The following is a 27,922-nucleotide window of genomic DNA, read 5'->3' on the forward strand; positions in this document are numbered from 1 at the left end:
GATTCTAAAAATCTTTTAACTCTAATATGTCAAGAAAATAAATAAACAAGAATTTTGAAACTGACTTCATCCAGTATTAAAATTGTTGTACTAGAAATGTATGCAAATTAGCGCATATTTCATTAAATAATGCTCATTTGCATATTTAAACTTAACATTTTAGAAAACTTGTAATACAAAACATGTTTGGAATTATCAATGTAATCAATCGACTGAGTTAGTAAGGTGATAACTATTAGTTCATTTTTTTACCCTATTCACCTGCAGTGTCTCACCTTAACCCAAAACATGACAGTGACCATAAAAAACACAATGGATAGTTTATATTCTACGTTTGTGTGTAAAACAGAGTAAACTTCCCATCACGCTTTAGCAGTTTTACATTTTCTCACACTAGGGGCCGGATTTATGAACTGATTTACCTATCAGAGAGATGAAATATTTGGGTCCAGTAAAAGTCTCTTATACTCATTAAAGTTCCATTTATTTGATAGAAAAAATAATTAATATTATGAAAATGTATTGCAATTCAAAATAACAGTGTTTTATTTTAATATACTTTAAAATACAATTTATTTCTGTGATGCAAAACTGATTTTTCATTAGCCATTATTATATGCATACACAGCCACTCAAAAGTTCGGGATTAATAAAAGTCTCATATGTTTATCAAAGTTTCATTTATTTCATCAAAAATGTTAATAAAAAACCATTAATATTCTGAAATATTATTGCAATTCAAAATAACTTTTGTTTTTTAAATTTAATATACTTTAAAATATAATTTATTTCTGTGACGCAAAGCTGATTTTTCATTAGCCATTATTATATGCAAGGTCTCTTATGCTTATCTAAGTTCTATTTATTTGACCAAAAAAAAAAAAAAAAAAATAGAAAAATTAATATTATGAAATATTATTGCAATTCAAAATAACAGTTTTTTATTTTAATATAATTTAAAATATAATTTATTGCTGTGATGCAAAGATGAAATTTTCATCAGCCATTACTCCAGTCTTCAGTGTCACATGATCCTTCAGAAATCATTCTAATATACTGATTTATTACTTTTATTATCAACGTTGGAAACGGTTGTGCTGCTTAATATTTTTTTGGAACCTGTGATACTTTTTCCAGGATTCTTTGATGAATAAAAAGTTAAAAAGAACAGCATTTATTCAAAATAAAAAATCTTTTCTAGCAGTAAGTCTTCACTATCACTTTTGAACAATTTAACACTTCCTAGCTGAATTAATAGTATTCATTTCTTTCAGAGAGAGAAAGAAAATGTACTGACTCCAAACTTTGAACGAGGTGTTTTATTGTTGCAAAAGTTTTCTATTATAAATAAATGCTGTTCTTTTTAATGTTTTATCAAAGAATCCTGAAAAAAAAAAGTTTCCAACATTGATAAATCAGCATTTAATCAATTTCTGAAATTGAAAAAAGCTGAAAACTGTACCGAATAAAACCAAGATCAGATGAAGACAAAAAGAAAGCTTTATCTCAACATGTTTTTAGCCTTGAGAATCATGTATTATAGTTTACTGCTGACAAATGCAATGCCAAACATTTACCTTGTTTTTATAGTAAAGTGCTGCACTTTAAAATACATCCAGCACAAACAAGTATTCACATCACATTCTCCTGAATGTACCTTTTATTGAAACGACATGCACAAAACCCAATAAAGATTTATCAAACTTAAACCAGGAAAACAGACAAGAGTTAAGGTATTTGATAACTGCAGCTAAAAACCTAACAAACATCAACACAAGAGTTTTAAGATTTACAAATTTACTCCAAATAAAAAAAATACAATAAATAAAGACTACAGCTAAACAACTTCAAATATACTCTAAAAAGCAACACTTTCATACAAACCCAGATGAAAAAAAATTGCACTTCTGAAGATAATCTTAAAAACATCTAAGTGTAGTCTTGAGACACTATGAATATGAACTAAAATGTGCTTTTAAAAATATATATATTTATTTACCACTTGTATTCTTGAGTGTGAACCAGTGTATGATTGGTTCAAATGTACTACAGCTAAACAGGCTATATTTTTAAGACAGAGATAGTATATTAAAAGTGCATTTTAGTTCAAATCTATGTTGTCCCAAAATAGCACAGTTGAAATCAGCTTTATTTATATAGTGCTTTTAACAATAAAGATTGGGTCAAAGCAGCTTTTGAGTATTAAATAGGAAAATGTTAACTTGGATGTTCTTAAAATTATCTTACAAAGTAGTCTAAAGAGTATTTTTCAGTATATTAAGAACAAAATAAAAATTGAGCAATTTATATATACAATATTTACAGCATGTGTCAATTTTACTCTGTGCATGAGCGCCACCTCGTGGTGAAGTAGTTAAGGTGACCTGAAAGATACACACGAGTTTCCATATGAACGGCATGAGGAAGTTTAGCTTATGGATATATGTATTTATATCTATGGTCTAGCTGACAATAACTAAGACTGAAATATAAACAAATATTTGCAAGCACAATGCCCAACATTCATCACGTTATAAAATGTAAATCTCAGAGATGCTAAGGGCAGACACTGAAGGCAAAAACTGTTTTTTCATGCACCTGTCAAGTTTGAGATTTTGGGCTTTTTGGTGTTCCAGTGTTTTTTCAGACTAGTGGAAAGACAACTTACAAAAGACACTGTTAAGTGTTTATTTTCTAGCACTTTATCTGTTTGTGTCAATAGACTCCAATTGCAATACAGATTTTAAAGGCCACGAGTTTTTTCTCCTAAATCTCCACTTCAGCAGCACTTACACACACCAAACTTTACATTTGTATTCCTGTCTATATTCTGAAGATTTTTTGCAGAGGCATTTGTTTATATAGAATTAACCTGGTTATATACAACATTTTTTTTCCCAAAAAAATTGTAAAAAAAATAAAAAAAATAAATTGTTTTCTGTCTGTTTTTTTCTGAATTATGGAGTGACAAAATTAAATACTCAAAATCCCCCCAGTAAAAACATTTGATTCTAATATGTCAAAAAAGAAAATCAAGAATTTTGAAACTGACTTCATCCAGCGTTTAGATTTTTGTACTAGAAATGTATGCAAATGATCACACATTTCATTAAATAATGCCTAATTTGCAACCTAATTTAAACCTGACATTTTAGAAAACTTGTAATACAAAACATGTTTGCAATTATCAATGTTAATCAATCAACGGAGTAAGTAAGTTGATAACTATCAGTGAATTTTTTTACCCTATTCACCTGCAGTGTCTCGAAAGTGTTTTCTGGTATTTCGGCAGAGGTAATCATCGTTTATATCTCAGACTATAAAATTAACACACATTTTGAGAATATATTATTATATATATTTTCTTTTCTGAGGACCTATTTTAGCGTGCGCAATAAACGGTTTTCGGCGCGCAAACCAACGCAAAACCACAGCGATAACAATCAAAATCAAGTATTTTGGTCACTGTACATCTAAATCTCAAAACATACACACTCTTTATGAAATATCCTATAGTCCTACCTTTTTGAAGCTCATTCGTTGGAGTCAAACTCTTTCAAAAGAGCCTCCATTTCTATCGTAGCAGCTGAAGGAACTCGACTAATTTACCGCGGAAAATCTGCCGCGATATCACGTGACCACGCAACTCTATTTAGGACGTTCGTTAAATGGTGTACAATAACGGTTAATTTACTTTTAGATTACGTGATTTTTTTTTTGTTCTGTTTTTTTTTAGACAGTGTTACTAATACTTTATCTCCTGAAAATTTAAATAAACTTGACAGGAACTACTGAATGTGTACGTAGGAGCGCACGGTTACGTTCGTCACGTGACCTTGACTGGAGAAAGCGTTCCCGGAGCAGGTTCTTTAGTTGGGAATACAGTTTCTACTTTAATCCTCAAGACTGAAGAAACCAAATGTGACCCTGGGCCACAAAACCAGTCATAAGTGTGATTTTCAGAAAACAATAAGCCTTTCATTGATGTACGGTTTGTAAGGATAGGACAATATTTGGCTGAGATACAACTGTTTGAAAATCTGGAACCTGAGGGAGCAAAAAAATTTAAATATTGAGAAAATAGCCTTTTAATTTGTCCAAATTAAGTTCTTAGCAATGCATAGGCTATTTCTAGGTTTTTTTCCCTCCCTTTCAATTTGTGTAATATATTTTATGTGATGCTGTCCGTATGCCCTGTGTTACATTTTCATTATTGTAATATATACATTTGCAATAAAGAAAAAATATTTCTAGTCAAAAAAAGTTCATGGGACATGCTCTTTACTTAATATCCTAATGATTTTTGCAATATCTTGCAGTTATGAGTTTGTATTTCACAGTATTTCTCAGAATAGCAAGAAAAAAAAATTGATTTGTGAGAAAAACTCAAAATTGTTAGAAAAAAGCTGGAATTACAAGATAAATAGTTCTAGATCTGAATATTAGTGGAAATCTACGAGATTCCTGGATGCTGGAAAGCTTTAATAGCTCTAAAACCTGCATTTGAATGCATTAGACACAGTCACAAAAACAGAAAAATAGCAAACTGGGACAAAGAGTCTGCACAAGGTTTTTAATCCAGTTCAAACAGAAGAAGAGCTGCAGCAAACATGGAGGATCAGAGCTGGAACAAAGAAGAATCAAAGTCCTGAGAATGAAGAGAAAGCACATCAATATGGCCTTCAAACCTCATCCGGACCAGACCCAAACATCTGACCCGGAGAGAGAGATGTGTGACCCACCTGACCTTTTATCACAACGATACAGACCCGTTTCATCAGACAAGCGCCCCTGACACTAAAACAGCATCGCGGTGACCTTTGACCTGTGAGCCTGAGGTCGTCTGGTCTTTGGTACGCAGCTGTGCAGCAGCTGAAGGCAGTTTGATTTGGTTAAGCTGAGCAGGTTTGGCCACCTGATTGTACAAATGCAAGAGTTCACGTTTGGTTTCGCCCACAAGAGAAAGACACGCAGAGAAAGGAAAGTCCAGCTCGAGGGATTCACGTCCAGCATTCCGGATTCTGCGCAGGAACGGGAGCGTTCGCGGCAGCACGAGGTACGTAGTGTAAATCTCCACAGCAGAGTCTTGAGGTACTTCACCACTGATTATCCATTTACATCATCTTAAAAACAATGAGAGTTCACTTAAAAACATCACAGTACTTCCTGAGAGAGACGCCTTCCTGCTACGGAAAGCACAAATCTGAGACAAAAACATCAGGCCCTGAAGCGTCAGTGTGGATGAAAGAGGATGATGGTCGAGCGGAGATCCAGACGTCTGGAATGATTGCATGCTGAAAACTTCATCACAACGCTCATGGGTGAATCTCATGAAAATATGACATTTTAATCCCAAATTAACAAAGGATTATTTTGAAGAAATTATATTATAATAATTATATATTTTTAACATACGTGCATATATTTATGAAAAAAAAAAAGAAAAAAATATTATATTAATAAAACTGTTTATATGGGCCATTCTACAGAATTGGTGCAAACTGTTGTCCCACAATCAAAAAAACAAACAAAAAACAAAACACATTTAAAAAGCGTTTTCAAATCTTAGATGTTTATTAAGATCCTTCTACTATCTATTGAAACCCACAATAATATGTGACCCTGGACCACAAAACCAGTCATAAGGTTAAATTTGACAAAACTGAGATATATACATATACATACTCAATAAATAAGCTTTCTATTGATGTATGGTTTGTTAGGATAGGACAATATTTGACCAAGATACATCTATTTGAAAATCTGAAATCTAAGGGTGCAAAAAATCAAAATACTGAGAAAATCACCTTTAAAGTTGTCCAAATTAAGTTCTTAACAATGCATATTACTAATCAAAAATTACATTTTGATAGGTTTACAGTATAGGAATTTGACAAAAAATCTTCATGGAACATGATCTTTACTTAATTTCCTAATGATTTTTGACATAAAATCAATAATTTTGACCCATACAATGTATTTTTGGCTATTGCTACAAATATACCCCAGCGACTTAAGAATGGTTTTGTGGTCCAGGGACACATTTAAAATATTAGTAAGAATAAAACATATGCAAAAGCATAAATTATTGGATATTTTCAAATGGAAGGTGACTGTCTTGAACCCTAACCCCTAAAATTCAACTTATGAAACTGATATTGAAATAAATCCATTGTTGTTTTTAAAATGTATCTTTTTGATTCTTTTAAAAAGTCAAGTTCAAAAGCAATATTTATTTGAGATTTTCTTTGTGTCCCACATTTTTCATGTCACCACCGAAACAGTGTATGTTTTAGTCTATTTGCCGAGACTGATTTGAACTAAACCCATACATTTATGATCAGGCAATATGTCTGTATCCCTCTCTCTCATAGCTACAAGGTTTGAGTAGGATATAAATGTGTTCAAAAGTCTGTATGTAACTTTAAGGAACGTCATTAACGAACATCTTTTTTTTCTGCAATTAAGCAGTTTTTTGGGAGTTATTCAACATTTTGTTTGTATATGTATACAAGTGTTCAGAATCGGGCTGAGCTAACCATGTGCTGATAAGCATCTTTAAGATAGCTTCAAAAGTAGCTAAAATTGTCTCTATTAAAAAAATCACTAAGAAAATATTTGGTAGAGTTTCAGAAGTAACATCTTTGCTTTTTGGGTGTTATCCCATAGAATTGTCACTACCAAAACAGTCACAAGCAAAATGGGAAAAGGGAACACATAATCCTCATATTTGGGGGAAATAACAAAAATAAAATTAATACAGTTATGCAATTTTTTTTTTCTGTATTTGAGTATGTTTTAGTAGAGTTAAAATTCTGTAATGAGATGCAGTCGCTACCAAAGCATTGAATGTTTTGTCAAAAATAAAGAATTATCAACTAATATGTTATGATACTTTTTGGTTCAATGTAGATTCAAACTAATGTATCCTTAACTCTGAAATCAGTATGATCAAAAAAATTGCATTCAAAATACAGCAAATCTCATAAATTACACTTGAAATATTGTTAAAATGTAATGGATTATGTTATGGATTCACCTCTGAAAATATGTTAATATAATAGAAAAAAAAATATTATTTACAATCTATATGTAAGCAAAATCTTAATAGGTCAATATAACCCTTCTAATTAAATTATTATTATTACTGTGTTTCGGTAGTGACAGATGTAGGAGAGGACAAATATTCCAAAACTTTCTGAAAATACAATATGAGAATTAACTTGGATATCATATAATTTGCATACAAATGAATTATTGGTGAAAAATATTTTTTTCAGGATGTTTACAACTCTTTGGACCAATTCTGTAGATTGCATATATCAGTGCATATAATTTGCTTACATACATTTATTAAAATCTAAAAATTAAAATACAAAATATGTATGCAAATATGTGCATACAGGGGCGTAGTTTTGGGTTTTAATGGCAAAGTGATTAGATTTCATTTCGTTTTTTTATTAAGTTAATTTAGAAATATGTTTGGAACATTTTCTGTTTGTTAAATTCAAGCTTTTGTTTTTTAAAGTAACGACCAAGCGGCCAGCGACAATGCCTTGCCTAAAATAAAATCTATAGACATAAAACTGGATGCATTTCACAATAGTAATTTTCACATTTAACCTAGATACATCCAATCGTTTGTGCGGAGAGTGAAAGCTAAAGCACGCTTTGCAGGACATGGCAGCACTAGCGCAATTACTTATTTTTTTTCTTAATAACAGTGGAAACCTAAAATACGCCATCATTTTGCTTATAAAAGTAAGAGTAATAGATCATTCGGAAAATGCAAAAGGTCCACTTTTATCTGTGCACTGACAATATCAACAAAACGTTGTGCTTTTGTAAAATAGCTAAAAAAACAAATGCGCGTATTCCCATCTCTGTCTTGAGGAGGAGCGCAAAATGATCAGAAACTCAGCGAATATTTGCCTCATAGACATATCTATAGAATGCTTTAAATGACTACTTTAATTTACTAAAACTAAATAATTCATGTAACAAAATCATATTATATTGCGTAAAGTTAATTTGAATATTCTGCTCAAAACAAGTCTGTGGCATCAATCTTGTCTAACATGTTTAACATGAAAAACAGCAATTAAAACGGCTTCAACTCAGTTAACTGGCCAATTTATGAGAAAAATAAAACAATGTTGGCAAAGTTATAGGCTTGTTGGCTTTTCTGAGGTAGGCTAAATGTTATCTTACTATTATTAAGACTTATTCACAAGATGTTTTATTGACGTTTTTTGCATTCAAATATTTTTCATGTTTATTTCATGCTGCAAATGTTAAAAAGGAAAAGATCATTCATTCACATGCCACTTGATCTGAGGCGAATATAGTTATCTCACTACAAATTAAAGAGCGTAAAAACACATTTACTATTTGTATTCTATCATAAAACTGACCGAATTTATAGGCTGAGACTTCCCTGCTACAAATAATGAATAGACCTGAAAGAGTTAAATATGATTTCCAAGCATTTATATAAGCACCGTAAATAAAACAGCTTGTGAATACTCACGTAATGTTATGTACTTAAGAAAAATCAACAAGTTAAAAGAGTTGGAGCCAAATTTTTTGCATTTGGGCTGACTTGCTACGCCACTGTGTGCATATATGTGACCCTGGACCACAAAACCAGTCATAAGGTTAAATTTTACAAAACTGAGATGTATATATCATATGAAAGCTCAATAAATAAGCTTTCTATTGACGTATGGTTTGTTAGGATAGGACAATATTTGGCCGAGATACATCTATTTGAAAATCTGGAATCTGAGGGTGCAAAATATCTAAATATTGAGAAAATCACCTTTAAAGTTGTCCAAATTAAATTCTTATGCATATTACTAATCAAAAATTACATTCTGATATATTTACAGTAGGAATATTACAAAAAATCTTCATGGAACATGATCTTTCCTTAATTTCCTAATGATTTTTGGCATAAAATAAAAAATGATAATTTTGACCCATGCAATGCATTTTTGGCTATTGCTACAAACATACCCGAGCGACTTAAGACTGGTTTTGTGCTCCAGGGTCACATATATGTATGAATGCAAAATTTCTTATTTTTCTTATAAGTGAGATTCACGTTTATATTCACTTTCATGTTCAATTATTAAAATCTAAAAAATTAAATATAAAATATGCATGCAATATATATATATACACACACACACATACACTTAAATTATTAGAAAAGCAAATGCATATATATTTTCTTTAGATTTTCATAAGATTCACCCATGTTTTTAAACCTTTTACAAATTTTCGCAGATCCCATAGAGGACCGATCGCTCGTTCAAACATCTACCAAGACATTCAGCCGGTTTCTGAGGTATTTGAAGGTTGTTCTTGGAAACAGACTGGCTCTGAAATCATCAACTGCCGATAAATTCCCCAAAACATCATAAGATTCAGAGTCCAGACGGGCGGCCAGGGAGGCCGATGCATAGAAGAAAATCAGTGAGGTCCCGTCCTAAAACCACGTCAGGGTTTCTACTCCTGACGATTCTACAAAAAATAAAAACTCATTCAGAGAAAGCCTAAACTACAGATCCTGAGGTAAAAGACGTTCCTGGAACGCCGCTGTATGTTTGAGGTATGAGTGTAAAACGACAAACCTTGAGTGAAAAAGATAAAGTCACGAAACATAATCAGAAGACACACTCTAAAATAAAAGTCTTCAAGTTCTGTAAAACCTGCCCGTCGTTTGGCTGAACGTTTTTGATTGTGTTTAGCGTTTTCCTAAAACACGCCAGACGTCGTTCAGGAAAAACAAGTTGAATTGATTGTGGTTTTTACGTGATACCGTCTTGTGATTGGTGAACGAGGTCCGGTCGTGTTATTTTATGTACTTGTGCGAAAACATGCGGACAGCCGATGTGGACAGGAGAAAATGAGGTACTGGTTGTGCAACAGTTTGATTTTCAGCAATCGGTGAGTGACGGGTTACGGAGAGCCGCTGGTGGACGGCTCCGCTGAGCTCCGCCCCTTGGAGGAGGAGGAAGAGGTGGGGCTTTGGCTGGGGGCGGAGCTAGAGAAGGTGAAGCTGGGTCCAGCTGGAGGAGCGTGAGGCGCAGCAGACGTGTTCACATTCACACCCGCAGCTGCCGCCGCCGCCGCCGACTTCTGGGCGAACAGAGTTCCTGCGATAGAATACATTTAACAAATTAGACCAGCGCTGATTAAAACATAAATACTTACAAATAATAGTCAGGGATTTGCAAACTATTCATCAGCCAAACCTTTTAGACATAGAATTTGTTTTGAAGTCACTCTGAGGTTTTTATGATAGTATTTAATAATTTCAGATTTGCATGGTTATCTAATGGTGGATAATTGTCACAAGATGTGAAACTAAATATTTTTAGAGTGGACTCAGATCTCTCAAATCTGCTTTTAAGTTAATACAGTTCAATTAAACTACTAATAAAAAAATATTATTGAAATGTAATAAAAAAAAAACAAATGCTATTTTTTAAACAACAGCAATATGACTTGAAAAACAGCAATATTATTGTTAATTAAAACTAAAACAAAGACTTTTTTAATTAACTGAAATAAATTAAAATATATATCTTAGCTAGTTGACAAAGCAACATTTTTCATTAACTTGATGTACGAAAATAATTCAAACTAAAACATAATCTACAATAGTTTATGTTTTGAAGTCATTCTGAGGTTTTTAATAATATTTTAATAATCAAACAACACATTTTTCATGGTCTCTGATTTTGGTTAAAAAAACAACAACAACAAAAAACAATAATATCAAGTATAAATATAAGTAAAAATAAATATCCAATTCAAAATATTAATAAAAACTGTAACAAATCTCAGGGAAACTAAAACACCCATTTTAAAAGCTCAAATAAGAAATAAAATATTTATATTAGCTATTGTTCCAAAGCAACATTTTTTATTAACCTGATGTACTAAAGTAACTAAAACTAAAATATAATCAACAATAGTTTATCTTTTGAAGTCATTCAAAGAGAGGTTTTAATTAATATTTCAACAATTAAACACATTTTTCATGTTCTCTGATTTTTGTTAATTATGGAAGCCCGTTTCCGTCACCGAATAAAAAAACAAAAAGGGTTATTGCGAGTAAAATAAAGTCAAATTAAAAAATAAAATCAAGTAAAATGAAAATGACCATCTAAAAATAAAATCCAATTATATATATATATATATAAAATAATACATAAAAAAACACATAAATACATAATCAAAACAAAAAAGTTAAATTAACCTTTACTGAAATAAAACATTATGCTATGTTACAATAAATAAAAAAATAAAGTCAAGTAAAATGATTAATCAAATTCAAAATATTAATAAAAGCTCTAACAAATCTCAGGAAAACTAAAACACCCATTTTGAAAGCCCAATAAATTACATATGAAAATACACAAATAAATATAGAATGATAATAATAATAATAATAATAATAATTCTTATTTTTGTTGTTATTATTATTATTATTGGTTAAACTCTAATTACACAAATGCATTGTAAAATGTCAAATTCACATTTTCAAATCATCCAAGTTTTATTTCTGTGAATATAACTTGGTATGTTTGATGTTGAACTGGCAGCACGTGAAGAGACAGACGCCTTTGGTTTGATAATTAGACAAACCCCTGTTTAGAAAAACTACTCTATGCAATGCATCCTGGGATTGATTTTCTAAGCAATACCTGAGTAAACAATGCCGTTGACTTCCGCAGACACGCTGATACTCGCCGCTCCGCTGGAGGAAATGCTCAAGGCCAGATCCTGCTTCTCTTCTACAGACACAAACGAACACTCATTAACACACATGCATCAGAGCATCACAAACACACAAATCTGCCGCACTGACCCCTGGCCGGAGCTCCGAGCCGCAGGTTGAGGGGTATCTGCGAGGCCATGGCGAGCAGGTTGTGCTGGAAGGCCTGCTGCATGAGTCTCTGCTGCTCCTCGGCCAGACGAGCCATCTTCCTCTCCGGCGCTTCCGTCTCCAGCTTCTCTCTGAGCTGCTCCAGTGTGGCGGCCCGCGCCAGACCCGCCGCCTGCTGCTGACCCAACGCCAGCGCCATGGAGGAGGGCCGGCCCGCCAGCAGAGACGGGATGCCATCGTCTGGAGGAGAGAGAGGACAACGGCTGTCATGTCTGATCATGTGCAACTTGGTCTAACAGGGTTTCTGCAGATATGAACAAGTGAAATTTAAGACTTTTTAAGACCTTTTTAATACCACCTTATATGAAATTTAAGACCTAAACCTGTAATGGAAATAGATATTATATTACATGCATATGTGATACTTAATGTGTTTAATGTAAAAAGTAAACAAAATTTCATGGCTGTCATAAATTAAATTTATTACTACGATATACAGTGAACTTTCCATATCAGCAGATACTATTCCACACAAAATATCCCCTCTGTCACAAACGGGACGACCAAGAGTGAGGATCCAAATGCAAGGCTTTATTAAGCAGATCGTAGTCAGACAGACAGGGTCGAAAACACCAGCAAACATGAACAGTGAAGACAATCCAATAGCGTAATCCAATAAACAAGCGTAGGTCAAAATCCAGGTGGGCAGTCCAAATGAAACAATGAAATGAAAACAAGAAACTAGAAAACTAAGACTAAGACTGGGAAAACAAAAACAGAACTATGATTAGGGAACAACAAGGAGACTAGGAAACCTGGGAGCAATGGAAAACGCTTGGTAGAGTCCGCTGGAGCAAAACAATACTTCGCGCCGTGTGTGTGTGATGAGCTGGCTTTTATGTCTGATAAACAGGAAGTAACCATAGAGGCAGCAGAGGGAGCAGCAACAGTCAGTGGGGGTAAGGGCTCCCTCTGCTGGCCTGGCGTGACATAGCCCCCCCCCAAGGAGCGGCTTCCAGACGCTCCAAAAAACAACAGGAGGAAACAGTCCAGGGGAGCGGTGGGGGGGCCAGGAGACTGAGGCAGAACAGGTTGGGCAAAGGCCCTCCAGAGCAGGGCAGAAGATTCAGGAGCCCTCCAGGGCAGGGCTGGAGGCAGAGCAGTCCTTTGAGGTGGAGCAAGAGTCTTAGGAGCCCTCCAGGGCGGAGCAGGAGGCTTAGCGACCCTCCGGGGCAGAGCAGGAAGCGTAGAAGCCCTCCAGGGCGGAGCCGAAGGCGGAGCAAGGGGTTTAGGAACCCTCCAGGGCGGAGCAGGAGGCGGAGCGGCCCTCCAGGGCAGAGCAGGAGGCGCAGGAGCCCTCCAGGGCGGAGCAGGAGGCGCAGGAACCCTCCAGGGCGGAGCAGAAGGCGCAGGAGCCCTCCAGGGCGAATCAGGAGGCGCAGGAGCCCTCCAGGGCGGAACAGGAGGCGCAGGAGCCCTCCAGGGCAGAACAGGAGGCGCAGGGGCCCTCCAGGGCGGAACAGGAGGCGTAGAAGCCCTCCAGGGCGGAACAGGAGGCCGCATTATGGACTGGGACCTGGGGAGAACAGAGATAGAGGAGGCAGACAGAGCAAGGAGAGAAGTAGAGAGTTCATGGGAGAACGTGGCCTCCATAGCCGTGACCAGGCAGACGAGAACTTCAGGAACGACTTTCGTGGCAGTTCCTGGGCAGACAGAGACTTCTGGAACGGCCCCAGACGCCAAGACAGAGATGACAGGGAACCTAGGCGGTGCAGGCAGAGCAGGGAGTCTTGGCGGGGCAGACAGAGCAAGGAACTTTGGCGGAGCAGGCAGGGCAGGGAATTTTGGCGGAGCAGACAGAGCAAGGAGTCTTGGCGGAACAGGCAGAGCAAGGAACCTTGGCGGAGCAGGTAGAGCAAGGAGTCCTGGCGGAGCAGATATAGCAGGGAACCCTGGCGGTGCTGGCAGAGCAGGGAGCACTGGCGGTGCTGGCAGAGCAGGGAGCCTTGGCTGAGCGGGCAGAGCGTGAAGCCTTGGCGGAGCGGGCAGAGCGTGAAGCCTTGGCGGAGCGGGCAGAGCGTGAAGCCTTGGCGGAGCGGGCAGAGCGTGAAGCCTTGGCGGAGCGGGCAGGGCGTGAAGCCTTGGCGGAGCGGGCAGAGCGTGAAGCCTTGGCGGAGCGGGCAGAGCGTGAAGTTCCGCTATGTACGCCACCTCCGAAAGAGGTATAGGCGCAGCGGACATGCCTGTAGATGAGGTCTCCAGAACAAACTTGTGGGCAGACTCATGGGCCGAAGAGGCAACTGGGGCGCAGTGTGCAGCCCACACACTCAAAATGGCGATAGCCATAACAGGTAACACAGTTGGCAGAGGAATGCCCTCCGGGTCATTGGGCGTGGGGCTTGGGAGCGTTGGCTCTGTGTGACTTGGGAGCGTTGGTTCTGCATGGCTTGGCAGCGTTGGCTCTGCATGGCTTGGGAGCGTTGGCTCTGCATGGCTTGGGAGCGTTGGCTCTGTATGGCTTGGGAGCGTTGGCTCTGCATGGCTTGGGAGCGTTGGCTCTGCATGGCTTGGGAGTGAAGGCTCTGGATGCACAGGGGAGATGTGACTTGGCAGTGAAGAAGTAGCTATGACCTGACTCGTCATGACAAGAGCAGCAGTGACTTGATTTGGCGTGAGAGGGACAGCTGTGGCTTGGCTTGGCTCGGAGGGAACAGCTGCTTGACTTGGCTCTGAAGGAACGACTGCTGCGACATGACTTGGCCTGACAGGAACAGCAGCTGTATCTTGACTTGTCCTGGCAGGAACAGTGACTGTGACGTGACTTGACTCGGCAGGGACAGCAGCTGTAACTTGACTTGACTTGGTAGGAACGGCAGCTGGTGCAGGTTCGAGAGAAGCAGATATGACGTTCACAGGCAATGGCTTGGCTGATGTGGGGTGAGCAGACGTTGGCTTGGCTGACGCTGATAGTAAGGGATCAACTGAACGAGCTGACAGCAGTGGTGGGTCCTCCAAGCTTGATATTAGTCTCTGATAAGTCCTGGAAGGGTGAGAGTCTGATGCTGTAGCCACCATGTTGATAGCAGACTCAGGTATGGCGGCCATTTTGTGTGCAAGCTTGGGAGTGGCGGTCCTCCTGGGTGCAGGTTCTGGCATGGCGACCATCCTTGTGGCAGGCTCTGGCGTGGCGGCCATCTTTGCAGCGGGCTCTGGCGTGGCGGCCATCTTTGCAGCGGGCTCTGGCGTGGCGGCCATCTTTGCAGCAGGCTCTGGCGTGGCGGCCATCTTTGCAGCAGGCTCTGGCGTGGCGGCCATCTTACGGGAGGACTTGGGCGTGGCAGCCATCTTGGGCAGTGGTTCTGGAGGTACAGACATCTTGTGAGAAGACTTGGGCGTGACGGTAGCCATCTTGAGTGCAGACCCTGGAGTGGCGGCAGCCATCTTGTTAGCAGGCTCAGGAAAGGCGGCCATCTTGTGAGCAGGATCTGGAAGAGCGGCCATTTTGTGAACAGGATCTGGAAGGGCGGCCATTTTGGGTGCCGACTCAGGAAAGGCGGCCATCTTGTGAACAGGCTTGGGGGTGGCAGCCATCTTGTGAACAGGCTTGGGGATGGCGGCCATCTTGTGATCGGGCCTTGGGGTGGCAGCCATCTTGCGATCGGGCCTTGGGGTGGCAGTCATCTTGCGAGAGGAGTCAGACGTGGTAGATTTCTTGTGAGCTGGGTCCAATTGGGTGACCATCTTGAATGCGGACTCAGGAAGAATAGTCATTCCGAAAGCAGATTCTGGAAAGGCAGCCATCTTGTGAAGGGGCTCTTGAAGGGCGGCCATCTTGTGAACTGGCTCTGGAGGGACAGCTGTCTTTTGAACAGGCTTTGAAATGGCGGCCATCTTGTGAACGGGCTTTGGGATGGCAGCCATCTTGTGCTGTAGCTCTAGGCTGGCAGACATCTTGTGCTGAGACTCTGGGCTAGCAGACATCTTGTGCTGAGGCTCGGGGCTAGCAGACATCTTGTGCTGTGGCTCAGGGTTAGCAGACATCTTGTGCTGAGGCTCTAGGCTGGCAGACATTTTGTGCTGTGACCTTTTGAGTATACCCACAGTGAATGGAGAGCCACAAAACGATAACACAAAGTCAATGAATTGTGCGAGGGTCCAACTCGGGTCCTCATCGGGTAAACTCAGGCTGATATCAGTGTCCAACCCGCTCCAGAAACATTCCTTTAACATCGATTCGTTACAAGGTGCCAGGTGACTGTACGTAAGAAATTCCTCAACATAACATTCGATGGGACGGTCATCTTGAAAAATGGAACAGAGTGAACTTACGGGGTCTGCTGAGCTCATTCTTGGAGGGTACTTCTGCTGGTGGGTAAAGCCGCTGGATCCGGGTGTGGCGAAGTATTCTGTCACAAACGGGACGACCAAGAGTGAGGATCCAAATGCAAGGCTTTATTAAGCAGATCGTAGTCAGACAGACAGGGTCGAAAACACCAGCAAACATGAACAGTGAAGACAATCCAATAGCGTAATCCAATAAACAAGCGTAGGTCAAAATCCAGGTGGGCAGTCCAAATGAAACAATGAAATGAAAACAAGAAACTAGAAAACTAAGACTAAGACTGGGAAAACAAAAACAGAACTATGATTAGGGAACAACAAGGAGACTAGGAAACCTGGGAGCAATGGAAAACGCTTGGTAGAGTCCGCTGGAGCAAAACAATACTTCGCGCCGTGTGTGTGTGATGAGCTGGCTTTTATGTCTGATAAACAGGAAGTAACCATAGAGGCAGCAGAGGGAGCAGCAACAGTCAGTGGGGGTAAGGGCTCCCTCTGCTGGCCTGGCGTGACACCCATAAAAGTACCACTAGAAATATCTGATGTAAAAAAAAAAATTCTGAAGCGATTTTTTTTTTACTTTTGAAATGTATGCGTACCTTTGAAATTTATTTTATGAATTTATCAATAAATTCTAAATGTCTGTTAGCAGTGAGATTACATAATTTACACTGCAAAATTAAAAGTGAGATTAATGTTTTAAATACATTTATTGATTTATAAATATATATATTAGAAATGTTATATAAATACTGCGATTCTGTCTGAAGACGCAGTAACTTCCACAGAGGGAAAAAAAATCTACAGTTGTTAGCAACTGGCCTTAGCCAAGCGGCAAGCCCTATATTCAGTTTTTCCAAGCCCAGTATCGCTAAACTTGCATTTCCTCATAGCTAAAAAATTAAATCCATTTGACTTCTGCGGTACAATCCGAGAGAGACTCGCGCCAATAACAGAAAGCTGATTGGCTATTGCATGCTGGTCTCATTTGTAGTTTAAATTCAGCAAATTATATTTGGAATAGTGAAATAAAGAACTACAACACAACGGAAACAACAGAAAGAGAATTTAAATGAGCATTAGAGGTAGCGTTACATGGACATCGGAAAAATAAGACCTGTGTAAAATTATTTAAGACATAGAACAGCGAATTTAAGACTTTTTAAGGCCTAAAATTTTGATTTTTAAATTTTAGACTTTTTAAGACTTTTTAAGACCCCGCGGAAACCCTGGTCTAAATAGGGATTAATGCATTATGGAGTTTTAAAACAAACAAACCAAAAGATGTTCCTAGCAGTGTTATTTTATTTTTATTGACACACTATTACAGTTTGTGTTCATATTTTGAATTTAATTAAATTTTATTTTATTTTAGTCATGTTGTGCATTTTTAAATATTTTTTATAATATATATATATATATATATATATATATATATATATTTTTTTTTTTATTTCAATGTTGTGTTTTATTAATTTTTATTCCAGTTTTAGTTTTTGTTATTTTATTACATCAAGTAAAACTAAATTAAAAATATACACAAAATAAACACAATATTGACATATTTAAGACAAATGAACAAAAAACTTTATTTAAAAAAATAAAAAAAATTAAATGGCAAATATACTATCATTATTATTTTCATATTATTTTCTTTGATTTTAGCTTTAGTCTTTATTTTAATTTTAGTTTAAAATAGAATTTTAAAGAATAATACAAATTTTAGTTAGTTAATAAAATATAATAAAATTGACAAACATTCACAACATTTGCACTAAAACTTAATTTAAAACTAAAATGAAAATTAAAGTGAAAACAGAAAATAATAATTATTATATGATCAATTTATTTGGCTCCTAAAACCAGGGTTATATTAGTATCATTCAGATACTGTTTTTATTAATATTTTGAATTAAATTTTATTGTTATATTTCCCATTTTATTTTCAATTTTAGTCAACGTTTTAGTCATTTTAAGGGCTTTTAAAAAAAATTATATATAAAAAGTCAATATTGTGTTTATTATGATTTTTTTTTTTTGTGGTTATTTTATTACATCAAGTGAAACTAAATGAAAAATTTATAAACACAATATTGACTTCAAAAAAAGACTACAAAAACTCAAAATAAATAAATAAATAAATAAAAGGGCAAATATAACAATAAATTCTAATTCAAAATATGAATGAAATCTCAAACAGTATTTGAATGATACTAAAATAACCCTGGTTTTAAGAACCAAATAAATTGATCAAGTGATCATTGTTATTTTTGTTTTCACTTCAATTTTAGTTTTAGTATTTATTTTAATTTCAGTTTTAAATCTAATTTTAGTTACGTTTTAGTGCAAATGTATTATTTTATTTTTTTAGTATACAGTTTTACTCCAGTTTTAGTTTTTGTTATTTTATTACATCAAGTGAAACTAAATTAAAACAATAATAAACACAATATCGACATATTTAAAAAAAAAACTACTTAAAAATTATTAAATAAAATGGCAAACATAACAATAAAATCTAATTCACCATATGATCATTATTATTTTCTGTTTTCACTTTAATTTTAGTTTTAGTCTTTATTTTAATTTAGTTTTAGTGCAAATGCTGTCATTGTTACTATATTCTATAAAATATTTTATTTAAATGTCTAAAGTTGTTCATTTTATAACATTTATATGATATTTTCATGTATTCATTTTAGTTTATGATCAGTTAACAGTTAATTCCAGTTAATAGTTTTTTCTTGTGCTTTTACTTTTAGTTGTAGGTAATAATAATAACCCTGTTTTTATCATACTGCTGTCATTAAAAATAGCAATAAATCACTCAAGATTGTGATTTTCTGATCCAAAATGATCCACATTTAAAAACAAAAACAAGGCAAAAAATGACTGCGAGAGCAATAATAATAAGAACAAAAAACCAGAAGTTATTGTTTCAAAACAGGCTTTTTTACAACATGAGGCTCATTTGGATGAAACTCTGCCACAATCAGCAAATGGAGAAACACACTAATTACCACATCAAACTTCCTGTAAATACATATATGTATATGTGTGTGTAAAATATATAAAAACGAGAAGTCCTATGAGGGACAACACATTCATTCTGAATATCAGTGAAAATATCTGAAGGTGCAGTTCATGTTTATATCAACAGGAGGCGCTGTAACCCCACAAACACACTGGACTCAACTGTTCTGTACATTCTGTTCAATGCAGTTTCTTTAATCAGGCAGTAAAACAGCATGAACAGCAGCATGTGTCCAATCACTGAACCTCCAGATGCTTTAAAAACACCCTGTAAAAGTAAATAGGAGTTCTGGAGCTATAAGTCTGGCGGCCTGTCTTCATTATTGTTTAATAACTGTCTGATTGTGCTTACTTTTCAGATAACTGTAAAGATTACATTAGCAATCAAATTTAGTTTGCTTTTTATTCGTTTCATTCGTTTTTATTTTGTGAACACATTTCTATACATAGTTCAGTTTCAGTTTTTTGTTTTTTGGAGATCACGATTTCTCCACAATGAGACAAAATATCAATTGTTGCTGTCTATTCAAAAGTGGTTCATTCATTTGAATTATTGAATTATTAAACATTTTAATACATAATATATATGTATTTAAAAAAACAATATATTTAATACATCAATTTTTAATACTGAATTTATGAAAAAGTGGTTTGAATGAATAAATCACTCACTCATAAAAGCATTACATTTATTTTATTATATTTTGTTATAAATGTTTACTCCAGTTTTAGCTTTTGTTATTTTATTACATCAAGTGAAACTAAATTAAAAATGAATAAACACAATATTGAAATAAAAAAATACTTAATTATTTAAAAAAAACTGAAAAAAGGCAAACATAACAATAAAATCTAATTGAAAGTATTAATAAAAGTATCTGAGTTTGAGTTTGATAAATAACGTGAGACAAAAAATTAATTGCTGCAGTCTATTTAAAAGTGGTTAATTTATTTGAATGAATTATAAAACATTTTAATATAAATATATTTAATACACCCATTTTTAATATTATATTTATGAAAAAGTGGTTTGAATGAATAAACGACTCGCTCATAAAAACATTATATTTATTTTATTATATATATTTATAAAATTATAAAATATAATATATTTAATACACCATTTTTAATATTTATTATTTTTAAAGGATGACTTTTTTTTTTATTAAATGTTTTTTTTCGCCATGGAGTGGGAACATAATGATTACAGAAAGATTATTTTTTTTTTATTTTAGCTAGTTTTTCAATAAAAGTTGTTAGTTTTTCATTTTTTACGTTTTTATTTTATTTCAGTTCACGAAAATGTTTTCTGATGAACAGTATTCCTCACAGTTTTCGTTTTCATTTACGAAAATAACCTTGGTGACAATAACGAATTTTTGCGTCACTCACCCAGTCCCTTCTTCAGAGACGGCCCCTGGGATGCATGCAGTCCATTCAGGGCCCCCACGGCTCCCAGCGCTGACAGATGCATCTTGGGCGGGGTCAGGATGTGAGGGGCGGAGCCGGGGGAGGGGCTAAAGCGGAACAGGCTGTTGCTGTAACTGGGTCGACGGCCCTCGCGCCGGTTGCTGTCGATGGCGGCCTGCAGCTCGCTGGGAGAACTCAACGCCTTCCGCTCACACTCGTACGGATACAGATACTTCATGTACCTGAGACAGACAAACAACAAACACATTAGAATAACCTCTGGATGGAAGGATATGTCAAGTAAAATCTGCAGAATGCAATTTATTTAGTCCATTTACTCCAGTCAATCATGCATGATTCGCCATTTCACCACAAATTAATCACAAAAAGTGCAGTACTACTTCAAATTAATGACATATTATATTAGATTCATTTAAACACTGTCCATTATGTATTAAATGAACATAAACAGTTAGATGTGCATCAATATAGCGGATACGTGATTTAGGCCTTAAAGTGACAGCAGCCTAATAAACCTGCTGCTGTCTGTCTGTGATACGGAAATAAACAAAATGTTTTTGTTCCTTTCTGTTCTATACTCATCTAAAGTGGTATAATATGGTACATGTGGTATCCTAATAACCAAAAAAAAAAAACACTGCCACCAAATAAGCCATTTTGATAGCAAACAATAAATAAATTATTTAATATACAAACCAGTGAATAAATACATAAATAGTTAGAATTTTGTTAAATACAAAAATATTATTTTTTTGTAGTAGTAATCCTGTAGTTTTTCTGTAATCCTAATTTTAAAAAAATCTGCATTTTGATAGCAATACAATAAAATGAATAAATACAGAAAGAAAGTGTCAGAATTTTGTAAGACACAAAAATAACAGCATTTCCCCCCATTTTTTTCTGATACATATGACCGCTGTACATCTAACGTGGCATAATATGGTAAATATAGTAATCCTAATCATAAAAAGTGCTCATTTCTGTTAATTACTGCCCCCAAATAAGCCATTTTGATAGCAAAAACAAATAAATACAGAAAGAAAGAAAAAGAATGCATGAAAGAAAACAAGAAATTATTTTCTTTTTTTGTGTTATATATGACCACTGCACATCTAACGTTGCATAATAAGGTAAATGTAGTAAATTTAATTATATATAGATTTTAAAAAAGAACAAAATTTGGTTAATTATTGACACCAAATCAGGCATTTTGAAAACAAAAATAAATAAATAAATACAGAAAGAAAGAAAGAAAGAAAGAAACAAACAAACAAAGGAAAAGAAATTGTCAGAATTTGCTAAAATACAAAAATAATGTCATTATTTCCCTTTTTTTGTGTTATATATGACCACTGTATGTCTAATGTGGCATTATAGGGTAAATGTAGTAATTATAAAAACACATAAAAAAAAAAATCTGCAAAATTCTGGAAATTACTGCCAGCAAATAAGACATTTTGATAGCAAAAAAATAAAAATAAAAATAAATACAGAGAGAAAGCACAAGAACACATGAAAGAAAATAAGAAAGGTGGCAATAATCTCATGTGGCATAATAAGGTAAATGTATATAAAAAACGTCAAAATTCGGATAAATTTTAAATAATAAATAAATATTGCCACCAAATCAGACATTTTGATACCAAAATGAAGAAATAGAAAAAGAAATTGTCAGAATTTGCTAAGATACAAAAATAATGGCATTATTTTCCATTTTTTCTGTTATATATGAATATATGAATTATATATGAATAGATAGATAGATAGATAGATAGATAGATAGATAGATAGATAGATAGATAGATAGATAGATAGATAGATAGATAGATAGATAGATAGATAGATAGATAGATAGATCTTTCTGTATTTATCTATTTGTTTATGCTATCAAAATGTCTGATTTGGTGGCAAAAATTAAGCGAATATTGTTTTTTTTTGCTAAATTATACACATAAATAAATAAATAAATAAATAAAGAAAGAAAGAAAGATAGATAAATCTAGTAATATATATATATATATATATATATATATATATATATATATATATTCATTTATCTATTTATTTATTTATTTATGCTATCAAAATGTCTGATTTGGTGGCAAAATTAAGCGAATATTGGGTTTTTTGCTAAATTAAACACATAAATAAATAAATACAGAAAGAAAGGTAGATAAATGTAAATTTAGTAATATATATATATATATATATATATATATATATATATATATATATATATATATATTTCTGTATTTATCTATTTATTTATTTATGCTATCAAAATGTCTGATCTGGTGCCAATAATTAAGCGAATATTGTTTTTTTTTGCTAAATTAAATAAATAAATACAGAAAGAAAGAAAGAAAGAAAAAGAAATTGTCAGAATTTACTAAGATACAATAATAAATGGCATTATTTCCCCATTTGTTTCTGTTATATATGACCACTGTACATCTAACATGGCATAATATGGTAAATATAGTAATCCTAATGATTAAAACAAATATTTTTTTTTGTGAAAAAATTAAATGACCATTTCTGGTGGAACTGATAATAAAATGCGTGATACTGCACACTTATAAACAGCAGAAAGCATCATAAATTCAGCTGCTACTCAATGCATCCTCCCCCACACTAAAGACATCCAAATCAAATCAATACATCAATAAATCAATCACCTCCAGCTAATTAGTGGCAAGCAGAATGTGATGTGAAGAGATGAGAAACAGCAAAGAGAAAGAGGGCCAACTAAACCTCCATTTAGTGGTGCATCGAAAACATAAATCATCTAAATAAAGTGTTTTATGTTTTTAATGTAGGGTTATGTGTGTGTCGTACTGTGTGCGTAGCGTGAATGCGGCGCTGGTGATAGACGTGGGCAGGTTGAGACCCTTGGTGATCTCTCTCCAGATCTTCTTGTTGATGACCTCCACCAGTCCGCCTTTCTCCGTCACCAGCTTATACAGCATATACAGATCCAGAACCTGCTTGGCCATGATGGGGATCCTGTTCACCGGAGTCCCTGCGCAAACACACAAACAACCTTTCAGAAACCAATTCATCACTCGCTCCTACAGTACACTGATTTTAGCGCCTCACGTCACGCCTAACACACCTTAACTGCGGTAAAATCACGGTTAACGTATGACTCACTGCTTTCATAAATCAGTGGCAGGAGGAACATAACAAAAGACGGCCAGCCCATGATCAATAACTCACGACATGAAGAATAAATCACAATAATGCAAATAAACACTCCTTTTCACAGGCATACGGTTCACTATGGGATGTGTGTGGTTGCCTAGCAACATAGCAATTAGAGATCAATGAACAGAATGGTAATATAGAACTCAACCAGCTCATCCAATCAGATGTCAGTATTTAGAGTATACAGATTATAGATATATTGCCTTTTATTGACACTAAATTTAGTTTTGATAGACAATGTTATGTAATCTATGTACTTGTTCAAAGTGGTATTCAAATTTATAAAATATATAAATACAAAATTACATACATGAAAAATAAATCCAAAATAATTTCCAAAAATGTGATTTTTTTTACTAATTTAGCGTTTTTTTTTTATAATTTTATAATTATTTCAGTTTTAGTTTTAATTTCTTAACACACACACACACACACACACACACACACACACACACACACACACACACACACACACACACACACACACACACACACACACACACACACACTTAATTTAGTTTTAAAAAATAATATTATGTAGTCTATGTTTTGTTGTTAAATTTTAAATAAATGACAAAAATTAGAATTTTACTTTGTAAAAATATCAACTAAATTTTCTATGTGAAGTTTTTTTTCTATATATTTTATTTTATTATTTACCCATGTTAAGCTTTTTTAAATTATATTTATTACATACTATTGTGGTTTGTATTAATATTTTGTAATATTTTATATCTTTAAATTGTAGCAATTTTGTTGTTTTTTATCATTAATAATTATAATTTTTTAAAGATATAAAATATTAATACAAACACACACACACACACACACACACACACACACACACACACACACACACACACATAAATATATATATATGTATTATATATTTTAAATCTTTAAATTGTACTAATTTAGTTTTTTGTATATAATTCACTTAAATTTCATTTATTTTTATTTCAGTTTTAGTTTTAATTTCTTAACAAACAATGTGTAAAACATTATATATATAAATTTTAAATAAATTACAAAAAAGTTTTTGTTTCTATACATTTTATTTTAATATTTATCAGTGTCATTTTTTTTAAGTTGGTTTAAGTTGGTTTTAAGTCGGTTTTTTTGTTAATTTTTTAAATATTTTATATCTTTAAATTGTACACATTTTTTTGTTTTATAAATAATTAAAGTTTCATTTATTTTTATTTCAGGTTTAGTTTTAATTTATTATCAAATATACATACACATTTAATTTAGTTTCGATAGACAATATTATTTAATCTGTGTACTTTTCTTCAAAGTGTTTACATTTTTATTCAAATATAAATTGTGTAAAAAATTATATAACTATATAATATATATATAGTATATAATATATGTATTATATATATATATATATATATATATATATATATATATAATACATTTTTTCATTGACGTTTCAAATAAAAAGCTTACAACTCACATTAGTTCATATAACAGCACACAGCACAGTAAAACACCACAAACTCACGTTTCATTTCTACACCATAAACGCATTGAAATGCTCGTGGCAGATGTTGTGTTTGTATAGAGGTGAGAGTTCAAGTCGCCCACGTAACAGAACGCCCACCCGCAGCACTTCAAAAGACACAGGTGGGCTACGGGCGGAAAAATACATATTAGCCTGCTTTATGCAAACAAGCTAAACCTGGATAACAGAGCCAACCTGCCCGAGACTTTTGATAGCTATACATTAATCTTGTCAACAGCTTATCTGTAGGTCAGGGGCGGGTGCAGACGTTTGCCGTATAGTTAAACGTCCATATGAAAAGTACACAGCGGCTCCCTCTGATTCTGTTCTGGAATAAAACCCACTTATAAATCCATAGGAAAACCACATGATCAGATGCCTTGAGACTCAAGGGCACAGCTGAACAGGGTGCAGATGTTAACTAACAGATATCACAATACTTTCCCCAGCTGATTAATCACAGGAGATTAGGAGAATTTTTTGTATTACAAGTTTTCTGAAATGTTTTGTTTAAATATGCAAATGACACATTATGTAGTTAAATGTGCACTGATTTGCATCTGAACATGGGATGAAGCCAGGTTCAAAACCCCTGTTTGATTTTGTTGCCATATTAGAGATAAAGGTTTTTATAGAAGGGATTTTGAATTTCTTTTATCACTTTTTTCCACCATATTTTTTAAAAACCTTCATAATATAGAGAGGAATAAATAGTTTTGGTGTATGTAAGTGCTGCTGAAGTGGAGAAACAAACTTTTAAAGCTAAGAATTTCAATTAAGGTCTACAGATGCAAGTACAGTACATAAACTGTGATAATAAAACCAAGTGAAAGACATATGAACAAACCCTTCAGTAAAACCCTTCAGAACATAAAGAGGAATACAATTGTAAGTTTTGGTGTTTGTAAGTGCTGCTGAAGTGGAGAAACAAACTCATTTTGTGAAAACGTCCATTAAAGATATGTACTATAACTGAAATCTATAGATATAATTAGACAAAGTGCAATAATAAAACCATGGCAATAATTTATAACCCCTCTTAAAATCATTCAGGATATAGGGAGGAATAAAACTGTAAGTTTTGGTGGTTGTAAGTGCTGCTGAAGTGGAGAAACAAATTCATTTTGAGAAAACGCTGTTTAAAGATAAGTACTGTAATTGAAATCTATAGACATAAAAAGATAAAGTGCAATAATAAAAGTGAATGACACATGAACAATCCCCTCAGTAAAAACCTTCAGAATATAGAGAGGAGTAAAACTGTAAGTTTTGGTGTTTGTAAGTGCTGTTGAAGTAGAGAAACAAACTTTTAAAGCTAAGAATTGCAATTAAAAATTTACAGATGCAAGTACGTAAACTGCGGTAATAAAACCAAGTGATGACATATGAACAAACCCTCCAGTAAAAACTTTCAGAATATAGAAAGGAATAAAATTGTAAGTTTTAGTGTTTGTAAATGCTGCTGAAGTGGAGAAACAAACTCTATTTGAGAAACGCTCTTTAAAAATATGTACTGTAACGGAAATCTATAGATATAAAAAGATAAAGTGCAATAATAAAACCATGCCAATGATTTATAAACCCCTCAGTAAAACCCTTCAGAATATAAAGAGGAATAAAATTGTTTTGGTGTGTGCAAGTGCTGCTAAAGTGGAGAAACATTTTTAAGAAACATTTTAAGAAAACGCTCTTTAAAGGTTTATATTGTAACTGAAATCTATAGACATAAAAAGATAAAGTGCAATAATAAAAGTGAATGACACATGCACAAACCCTTCAGTAAAAACCATCAGAATATAGAGAGGAATAAAACTGTAAGTTTTGGTGTTTGCAAGTGCTGCTAAAGTGGAGAAACACACTTTTAAAGCTAAGAACTGCAATTAAAAACCTTCAAATGCAAGTACATAAACTGCGATAATAAAACCAAGTGATGACATATGAACAAACCCTTCTGAGAAAACCTTCAGAATATAGAGAGGAATAAAATTGTAAGTTTTAGTGTTTGTAAATGCAGCTGAAGTGGAGAAACAAACTCTATTTGAGAGAAAACATTCTTTAAAGATATGTATTGTAACTGAAATCTACAGACATAAAAAGATAAAGTGCAATAATAAAAGTGAATGACACATGAACAAACCCTTCAGTAAAATCCTTCAGAATATTGAGAGGAATAAAACTGTAAGTTTTGGTGTTTGTAAGCGCTGCTGAAGTGAAGAAACAAACTAATTTTGAGAAATTGTCCTTTAAAGGTAATTTAATTCTATAAATAAAGTGCAATAATAAAACCACCCCAATGATTCATAAATCACTCAGTAAATCCCTTCAGAACATAGAGAGGAATAAAATAGTACGTTTTGGTATTTGTACAGTAAGTGCTGCTGAAGTGGAGAAACAAACTAATTTTAAGGAAACACCCTAAAATATGTATAACATGTATTGGAAATTAATCTACAGATGCTATTAGATACGTGCAATCATAAAACCCGGTGAATATATCAACA

The 27,922-nt window shown here is 34.4% G+C and overlaps 1 protein-coding gene across 1 annotated transcript in view; it reads right to left on the bottom strand.

The window, feature by feature from the left end:
* Positions 1 to 9,966: 9,966 nt before the first annotated feature.
* LOC141345402 (AT-rich interactive domain-containing protein 3B-like) overlaps positions 9,967 to 27,922 on the bottom strand; it is a gene marked incomplete at its 5' end in the record, with an annotated part of 78,010 nt that continues 60,054 nt past the window's right edge. Inside the window, 5 exons of the mRNA XM_073850254.1 lie at positions 9,967 to 10,163; positions 11,721 to 11,810; positions 11,885 to 12,142; positions 20,666 to 20,925; positions 23,543 to 23,726. Of these exons, the coding sequence (XP_073706355.1) occupies positions 9,967 to 10,163; positions 11,721 to 11,810; positions 11,885 to 12,142; positions 20,666 to 20,925; positions 23,543 to 23,726 (989 nt within the window). The remainder of the gene's footprint in view (positions 10,164 to 11,720; positions 11,811 to 11,884; positions 12,143 to 20,665; positions 20,926 to 23,542; positions 23,727 to 27,922) is intronic.

This window comes from Garra rufa, chromosome 11, assembly GCF_049309525.1.
Source record: "Garra rufa chromosome 11, GarRuf1.0, whole genome shotgun sequence".
NCBI lineage: Eukaryota > Metazoa > Chordata > Actinopteri > Cypriniformes > Cyprinidae > Garra > Garra rufa.